Source organism: Halyomorpha halys, unplaced genomic scaffold (assembly GCF_000696795.3).
Source record: "Halyomorpha halys isolate HHAL.00 unplaced genomic scaffold, Hhal_1.1 Scaffold867.1, whole genome shotgun sequence".
Classification (NCBI taxonomy): Eukaryota; Metazoa; Arthropoda; class Insecta; order Hemiptera; family Pentatomidae; genus Halyomorpha; species Halyomorpha halys.
In genome coordinates this window covers 289,433-299,500 of record NW_027114571.1, presented here as the reverse complement: position 1 = coordinate 299,500, position 10,068 = coordinate 289,433, and the positions used below count along the sequence as shown (strand labels likewise).

General features: G+C 31.7%; 1 protein-coding gene across 3 annotated transcripts in view; it reads left to right on the top strand.

Moving 5' to 3' along the window:
• Positions 1–10,068, top strand: part of LOC106686745 (PX domain-containing protein kinase-like protein) — a 22,243-nt gene that overhangs the window by 4,720 nt on the left and 7,455 nt on the right. For 2 of the 3 annotated variants that reach the window (XM_014430222.2, XM_014430221.3), the window contains 4 exons: positions 325–513; positions 1,166–1,262; positions 5,245–5,471; positions 8,672–8,918. In XM_014430222.2, the coding sequence (XP_014285708.1) occupies positions 325–513; positions 1,166–1,262; positions 5,245–5,471; positions 8,672–8,918 (760 nt within the window). The remainder of the gene's footprint in view (positions 1–324; positions 514–1,165; positions 1,263–5,244; positions 5,472–8,671; positions 8,919–10,068) is intronic. The other variant, XM_067051734.1, reaches the window with a different exon arrangement.

The window sequence follows — 10,068 nt, the reverse complement described above, 5'->3', positions numbered from 1 at the left end:
ATATAGTATTTTGTCAGATTAATTAAAATTTTTAAAAATGTAACTTGATCATTTTTAATCTTGGTTATTTGTAAGTCTATCATATCTCTAGAACTGCTAATTCTTTCAAAACAGTCCAGGGATTATATCTTTTAGTTTTAAAGATATAAGTTGTATTCATTCATCTATAAAAAGTTTAATAATAAATTTCTTAAAGCTTGTAGGCATATAATATTCTTGCAAGAATGTATTGCTTCTGCCAACAGTCTCTTGTTGGTCTCAGTCAGGATGTTTATTTGTTTTAAAAAATATACCGTTAATTATTCTTAGAATTTTTTTTTCTAGGAGTATATAATAAGAGTTCAAAAAGAGCATTGTCCAGAAGGTAAATGGTATGTTAAAAGGAGATATAATGATTTTCATGCATTGCACCAGGCAATACAAGCCTCAGGCTTACCTCTTGATTTTCCTCCTAAGAAATATATTGGAAATTTAAATCAAAAATTTATTTTTGAAAGGCAAACAGCTTTACAGGTTAGTTCTATTATGATACTGGATTTGCACCAAATTAAGGTTTACTGGTTAATTATATACTTAAATGATTGGTTTTGGTTTCTGTATTTTACTTACTCTATTCAATACAATTTGTACTAGGATATCTGTTGCTCTTTGTTTTGGTTTGCATTAGTTTTTATAGTAGCCATCACCGAACTTTTAGTCATTAAAACGTGTATATGTGGTATTTCACTGCTGACACTTCTCAGGACTAAAATTTAAGAACTCATGTTTTAAATAAAAGTAGTAAGCTGTCTTTGTCAGCTGATGCAATTCATGGAATCAGTAACATAAATTTCCTGTTTTTTTTTTTCTTAATCATTTATACTATCTTGATGCTATATACTGATCATCAAAGGATTCCCTAGCTACTTTGAATTTGTGAAATCACTAGTTTAATTATTATGTATTAATTATTACAAAATCCTTTAGTTCAATTACTATGTATTGATTTTGTAAATTATTTTAGTTTTAGATTTAATAAGTTATGTAGAGTTTTTTGTACCCTACCAAATATTTTACAATGGGGCTTATCAACCTCTCTAAATATTTGCAAAACATTCATAAGGTATACCTCAGTTTGTTGTTGGTGTAAAGCTATTGGTCATATGACATTATTTTTATTTTTTAGGTGTATTTGGATGAAGTTATGATAATTCCTATATTAGCATTATCATTCGAGCTGAAAAAATTTCTTGATCCATTCAACTATAAAAATAACAACAGGGGTAAGAATTTCTTATTTATGTTAAAAGAATAAATAGCAAAAATTATAAAAACAACCACATAATTTTTAACTTTCACTCACCTATGTACCTAGTATATATTATGGGGAAATATTGCAATCATGAAAAATTTTTAATCTGAGTTTTAAGATCCTCGAGTCCAAATAACCAGGTCTTGCAAAATGGTCTGTGTTTGTTTCTCTTGGCCAGTAGAGCCCAAAAAAAGAAAAGTTGTATGAAACTCAAATTACATATTTAAAGTAGGTGTGTGCCCGGCTTGTTATAGCAACTTGTTTACTAAAATAGAATTCCTGGAAGTACCACTCAGTGTCATTGTTTTTACACTTTTCACCAGTTCCTCTGAAATTTCTGTAACAACTTTGATTAAACTAACAACATCCATATATAATTAAATGGTCTTTAATATCAGCTAGGACTTATCCTCATTGAAATTGTTTATTAGGACTCAAATGGAAACTTTAAAATAGCTTTCTCTAAAGTATCTGTAATTTTGTTTATTTGAAATAATTAACCATTGGTATAGTACTTTTTTATAAACTGTGCTCTACAGTGCATGTTTTATATTATTTTAAACGAACAAGATTTATTTAATTTTTCAATTTTAGCTTGTGCTGACACAATGTTATGTCACAACTCAAAATGGTTATTATTTCTTGACTAGACCTGTATTCTACTGCCTTATGGTCAGAATCAAAAGAGTGTGCATTAATCAGTAAACATTTGTTACTAAGTTCTGACTCCCCTCTATATAGTCAATCAATTCAGGAAAATACATTGTTCCTTTTTTATTTCTTTTTAGAAATTGATTCATCAAACTGAGCCTTAAAACTATCTGCAGATTGTTGATCATTACTAAGTTTCTTGTCATGTCATGATGCTTGGCTAGACATCCTGAGGAAGGATTGAGCTATTGGCAATTATATCACTTGAAATAGCCATATTTTCACTTTGAACTAGTCATCCATTGAAATAATCCTGCTAGTTTGTTAAACCCTATTTTGACTTTTTTTTTTTATTGCTGCAGATGCAGCTGGAAACAAAATCAATTTGCCCTTTTGTTTAAAAATGTACTGCATTATTGTTTCCCTGATTCTATGATCAATACAGAAAGCACACAGGTGGATGTTCTGACTTGGATTAAAACCCATGACTCATTAGTCTAGTAGGCATAGTGACAACAAACAATCCCGGTGAAAGGTTTTGTTTGTTTCACCATTCCTTAGTGTATTTCATAAAAAAAATTATGATATTTTTTCAAGATATTTACAATTATGTAGATAATCAAGAGTTGCTTGTATAATATTTTATTATAAAAATGAATTTACTGTGGATCATTTACTGTACTAGGTCATTACAAAAGTCTTCATGTATTTACCTATTTCCGATGACAAAGTCTCCATTATAATCCTTATTCAACTCTGATGTAAAAATACATGCATTTTTGTGTAGTTTGACTAATCCTTTATTTAGTTATGTATACTAACCGTCTCCTCCTATCATTTCGTTTTATGAATGTCACCAAAATATTGGTGAAAAAATTGTCATTCATGGTCTTTTGGAACACTACTAGAAACAAAGGCAGCAGGTAATAATATTGATGCAGTGGAAGGTGCAAATATGGTGCATGAATATACAGCAATCAGGTCCAGATGTTTCAATCAAGGGGACAACAGACTTCAAGATGACCTCTGTGTGTAGTGGAATTAGGAGAGTATTTTTCATTTTGAGCTGGTTCTAGATGTTAGGGTTATTGACACTTAGCTTTACTTCAAACAACTCGAGATTATGAAGTTTTAAAAGATAAATACCCTTGCTTGGTCATTCATACGAAATGAGAGGATAAGACAGGATGTTGGAACTGTCTCCATAAAGGATACCATTGAAAAGAGACATCTCAGATGGTTTGGACATCTCTGTCGGATGAGTGAAGACAGGGATCCAAGAAAATATTTTGAGGCCAGACCAACAGGAAAACGCCCAAGAGGGAGACCCAGAATGCAATGGAAGGACTACATCTCCAGAGTGGGAGAGAAAAGAGGGTAAAACTGGGATGCCATAAGGGTGTTGGCTCGGGATCGAGGGGTTTGGTTTGCTTAGACGGAGGCACCTCCATGCTGAAAGGCCTAAAGGCCTTCCTCCTAAAGAGGAAGAGAAAGAAGAAGAAGAAGGTCATTTGAAATAAAGGGATATTTCAGCTTAATAGTCCTCTCACCCAGCTCTCAGAAAAATCCTCAGAAGTGGTGAGTAACAGAATCTTGTCCATTCCTCCTTTAAGCTTTAATGTTATTCCATCTGACTGTCATTTTTACTGGTCAATAACACATTTTTTTAAAAGGTCAACATTTTTTTAAAATAATGAGGATGGCATTTCAGTATGTGAGAAGTTTTTCATCGTAAAACCAAAGACTAGCAGAGTTGGTCTAATAGTACAAGCATGTATAATAGTCAAAATGTTCGAGTACAACACTTACACTCAAAGCTTTTGAACCTTATTACAAGTAAAATAATCTGTGAAAAACTTTAATTTTTAGTATAGGAAATTCGTACTCAAATCAGTTTAAGTCATAATCTCACAAGAGGTGATCATAACACAAAAAAAGGCAATCCTTCCTAGCCAGACCTGCCCCGATAAGACCCCTGGGGAGCGATGGTCCTATATCACTTAAAAAGAGAAGAGGAAACTTTAAGATAGTTAAATCGAGCAATATTTAAAAATCGTCTGAAATTGAAAAACAGCATGAAACCCTCCACTCCCGCACTCCATGGTAGCCTTACTTATCTGAGTTTTTAAACAAACAATTATAGCGAGTAGGTTGGTCGATGTACAATATGTCACAATCTCACAAGAGGTGATCATAACACAAAAAAAGGCAATCACATTGATTATATAAATTGTACTGTAATACTGTATTCAAAATGAAATGAAATGAATAATCGATCTTTATCAGTCTATATTAAATGATGTTAAACAAAATTAAATAAAACTATAATAATAATTGTATTCATAAAATATGAATAAGAGATATATACTTATGCTATTTTTTATTGGTATTGATTATTTATAAGTTTAGGGAAGATTGATAATCAAGGAGATAAATATATAATTGATGTTAAGGTAGAACCTTTATGAATAGATGTGGATAAGGAATTCCAAAATGAGGTAGCTTGAACGGTAAAGAATTTTTAAAAGGATGTAGTTCTATAAGAAGGGATGTACAGATTAGTAGCTTATCTTGCATTTAACTAGTGTTTGGATAAAAATAGGGTAAGAAGGTCAATAGTAGGGAGAGGTTTATGGTTCTTAAGGGTTGGAATATAAATAAGCCACGAAGATATAGTCTTCGGATACTGTGATAAAGCCAAATTTGCTCAAGATAATAGTAAGAGATATGGGAATGTCTGGGAGTACTGAAGATGAAATAGTTCATTAATCTTTGAGGTGGAGATAGTTGACCGTAGATATATAAGAGGAAAAGATGGTTGGGGGGGAGGGGGTACGATCAGCCGAAAAACGCAAATAATCTATGGTTTATTTGTGTTTTTCTGCTGACCACACCCCCTGACCATCTTCTCCTCTTTTATAAATCTTTATATTTGTTTGAATATAACAAGAATTGATTACAAAAATATTCAAAATTTTAAATTACATAATATTCAAGACAAGAAATCTTGTACTCAAGGACTGTTATCACCTCCAAATTGCATTTCTGTCAGAGAGGTTGAAAATGGTGGTCTATATTTTGAAGAATAATTTTGATGCATAGATTTTAAACTGATATAAAAATTATTTTATGCCCAGCAACTTTTGTTACAACTTATTACATGCGATACTAAACCTATTTCCTAGTGGTCTACCTCAGTGTTTTGTTTTTTGTGATGATAATATAAGGTATTGAAATCTGTACGTATTTGAAGATACTCTTATTTAAATACTAATTTATTTATATTAATGTCTTTTTCACAGAATCAGTTCTTAGTGAATTGCGTGTTTGTGTCAGGAGTGATGTAGAGATAAAATTTGTAAAGCAGTTACCACAATTAGGATGGAGATTTCGCAAGCAATCATTTATTGTTTCTTTCAAAAATATTCCTAAAAAAGAATATGTACTTCATTGGATCCCATTTGGTCCTGACAAATACTTAGATGATGAAATTCTTTGGTCAGTTATTAAGTCATACACTTCACTGCAGGTATTTGGATCAAGTACTTTATAATAAATAAAATATATTTTTATTGCACCTAAATGTTTTATTATTCAATTTAAGTTCTATTTGCTGACAGTAAATAGTTCCCAATTCATCTTCATAATATTTTCTTCAACTTATTTTATTTCTTCTGTTTTGGTGTTTGTTTTTTTATCTTTCATGTAATTTTAGAAGTGTTGGATAGTCAGATTTATTGAATTTCAGGGTTTATAATAAAAAGTTTAATTTTGGTTAATTAATCAAATATTAACCATTTAATATTAATGAATATTTAAGGTAAACCTTTATATATATCCTAACCTAGCCATTTTGTTACATGGTAGTATTACCTATGCCACTGCTGCCTATAAATCACTAAGCACTTTATAATGAGGTTACACTATATCCATCCGTATCCGTCCGGTACCTGATCTGCCACATCCACTAGTACATCAGTCTAATCCAGCGCTGCTGATCTCGGGCTGTATCTCCTCCTTCCTCAAGCTGATATATTATATCCACACTATATGAACTTAGTGAAGAAGTTGTTCTAGTAATAGGCAACTCGGCTCAAGGGCGAAGTGCTTGAACCTGAGGCCCCAAAACATATATCTACTTAATACATTTAGGGATAGGGTGACTTATCCTTTAAGTATGCCAGGTGAGATGAGAGTTCAAACCCTCTCCTTATTTTCATGGAGAGTTATGCAACCTCCTCATCTGGTCTTACTCTTTCACATTAAATATCCAAGTTAATATGGTATAACTTGTCTTCAGAGATTTTTTTGTCTATGGTCATACTCAACTTTCTCCTCATGCACAATTCCACTACAAGACTGGTGCACCTCTTTTCTTGCAACAATTATGTGCTCCAAGACCTTACTGATAACTGGGAGGAGACATACAGGCCTATATGCCTATGGCATTTCCTTGTCCCTGTCTCTTTTGTTGAGTAATCTCAGGTCTGTTATCCTCCACTTTCTTGGGCATAGCATGTCTTGGAGGTTCCGTGAGACAAGTTTCATTACCAGGTGCATCTGAAAAACAAAAGTTCATGTCAAGGTATCCTGTATGGGTTTTGTACAACAGGCTCATTCCCTCCCTCCTGTCTTTCTCCTCACACTCGATGGTTAGTTTTCCCCAGAGGTTCCTTTTCAGTGTATAGTCATCCTAATGTGGTCACAGTCAAACACTTTTTCTTCCTTTCCTTTGTCATTTTTGCTGCCATATGGCAGAGGATATCATCGTTCTCCAGTCTTATCCATTACTACATGCTTCACAACTTCTGGCATCCCTCTCCACATTTCCTCCAATGAGACTATATGTCCCTTATTTTTATCATCTTTTTATTAAGTTGACTATGTTGGTCTTTAGTAGTTATTGTTTTGGTAGTAGTATTTTCTGATCCCCTCTCTGATTTTTCTTACCTTCTCAAAGCATCTATCTTCTTCCTCCAGGAAAAGAGGAGGTGTTTCTTTCCTTGGTATTTTGTTTTTCTTTTTTTTCCAGTAGGCTGACTTTTAGTGCGACCATCTCCTCTGTTCCTGTATCTTCATTATTTTCGACTTCTTTACCAGATTCTCCAACAGTGCTTTACTCAATTGGTGCCCATGATTTCTCCTTATCAAGCTCTTTTCTGGCAACCATCTCATTTTCTCCATAGATTTTTGCTCCATCATAGGTTTCTGGCTGTCTTTTGAAATAAACTTTTTTCCCAATTGACAGAATTGCTCTAAATTTTGAAATTTAAGTCTTACAATATAATTATATATGAAAATAACAATTCCTGTCCACTTTCACCCAAATCCAGAGTTGGACAAAAATTATTCAATTGACAAGAGTCGAATACTTTTTTATTCGATTAACGGGAGACAAATACGTTTTTATTCAAATAAAAATATGACTAAACAATCTGAATACTTTTTTATTCGAATATTTAAAATACTATTTCAGTCGAATGAAAAATTATTCGAATACAAAATTAGTCGAATACATATTATTCAAATTCTAATCGGTCTTAAAATCGATTGCATTTTCATATTATGCATATCTCATAACATATAAAGGACCCTAGCATGTTAGAAATCAAGAAAGTTAAAATAAATCGATACGCAATAATTAAAGCGATAGCATTTTCATATTCTACATATCCTAAAACATAAAAAGGGACCCTTATATGTTAGAAATCAGAAAAGATAAAATTAATCTATACGCGATCATAAAATATATCTATGTATAGCTGTAAGACAAAAAATGTTGTCTTTATACAAATACAAATGTATTCAGATGGTTAATCATTTAATTTTTTCGAATAAGAGATTATTTTTCTATAAAATGGACGAATATAAAAGTATTCAAATGGTTATTCGAATTGTTTTGCCCAAATAATTGATTATTCGTGTAAAATAATGACGAATAAAAAAAGTAATCGGATGGTTAATCATATGTTTTGCACGAATAATTGATTATTCAAGTAGAAAATTCACGAATAAAAAAGTATTCGTCTCTCCTTATTCGAATAATATTTGCCCAAATCCAAAAAAAAAAAAAAAAAATGACAAACTAATACATAACAAAAGGTGCTGAACATAGCACAACACCAAAATTTTCTAATAACTCCTGTTACCTGATAGTTCCTAAACATGGTGAAGAGTCAAGTTTTTCATTTTGTGGGACCGCCACTTAATGAAAAAGTCAATGCCCCTGGCCAGATTCAAACCAGTGTGCCCCGCAGATCTCAAAACAATAGACCTAGACCTAACCATCTGAGCTGCAGGCAGCCCCAAATTTTTTAGTTTTATGAACCAACATTAAAATGGAATCTTTCATGACATGTTTTTATCTGTTGTTTAACATTTTTTCTCTTTTGGCCTTCTAAGAGTATTTTATGTATTAGGTTTTTTATGGCTATTTAGCTCAGTATAATATGTATTATACTGAAGCCTGAGCATTAGGTTAGAAGTATTTCTTGCTCGAATATTGTTTGAATTGAGGAACTCATAAAAGTATTCTTTTGTCTGTATCTCAATATTTTTTAATCATAATTATAATGAAAAATCCATCAATCATTTAATGTCCGATCACGGATTGATTAGTATGCTGTGTAATATAGCAACCCGATGTATTTGGGCAGTATGGATGAATAAAGCATTTCTCTCTCTCAAATAGAAGTTGTTCAAACTATAAAGCATTTGTTAATTTTACAGCATGTTAATTTTGTCAAGATAGAGAAGGCTGGTATATGTAGAGGAGGTGGATGGGTTATACAAGATATAAAAGGGGAAACACTGAAGGATAAATTATTTGAAGTCAAAGACCCTCTTAACACTTCTGCTTTGAAGAAATATGCCAATGACAGTAAAAAAAAAACCTTGTCTGTTGGTGAAGTTATTGAAATTTCATCTCAAATTTTGCAAGCTATTGCCTTCCTTCACCACAAAGGTATTCCATATGGTAAGTATTTATAAAAAGTTGTATATTATTCTCACAATAATAATAATTTCTTCTTTAAATATTTGTATTACATAAAATTTAGTTTTCTAATTTTTGACAATAATATTGTGTCTATGTACCCAATTTTGGTCTTACTAAGTGTTTATTTGGAAATTATTAAATTGAATAAAACAAGGCTCATAAAGAATTATATGTTGAAATAATTACAAATGAACAAAATATATCGTTATAGTAGAGGTCAAAATGTAAGGGGCATGACCTTTTCGAGTTCTTCCCCGTTCATATTGAATCTTTTCTCAAAGCACAATATTACTTTTAAACATTCTCAATTGCCTCAGCTCTGCTCTCTCCCTCTTTTTTTTATTTTAATTTTCTTAGCATTTGGGTGCCGTTTTTGGGATTAAAATCATAAATAATTTTTAGTATTTCATGTGATATCAAAACTTAATATCTAGACATTGGTCATTTATTTATTCATTTCTTTCTTATCTAATTTATTTATTTTCATAAGGATTTTATATATGTTAAAATTTTCATTAAAAATTTACTATTCTTTTGATTTCTCTATAAATTTATAGTGAATTTGGGGTGCTCACCTGCATCATAAAACCCATAATAGTTTGGTGAATGGTCTCTTTTTGAAAGTTGTCGATTCCATTTATCATTCATTGCCTGCCTAGCATTAAGATTTTTTTTTGCGGTGAGTGAAAAACCCTTCAGCTCCTTTGGATGACAGCCTGCATTATTCTCTGAACAAAGTGAAGAAACAAATTTATGGGCCTCAGATGCCCCCTTCTATGGAACTTATGTTTTTCAATTAACTCTTTTTATTACTTGGCAGTAAGATTTCAAGCTAACAGCCATGATGAAGGTTGGAAATCCTGGCCGAAACTTTGGCACGATTAAATAAGTTACTTAAACTTATTTGTGTTTTAATTTGACCGCACCCCCCAACCATCTTCTCCTCGTATAACTCCTTTTTCATTTTGAAAACAAAATTATTACTTAATCCATAATAACTTTTCATTTTTATTAACTGTCGCTGCTGTTGACATTTTTTTTATTTTAATTTGAATCTCACCAACCATATTATGAGGAGGAAACAGAACAGTAACAAAGTAAAAATTGAAAAAAAAAAATATATATATAT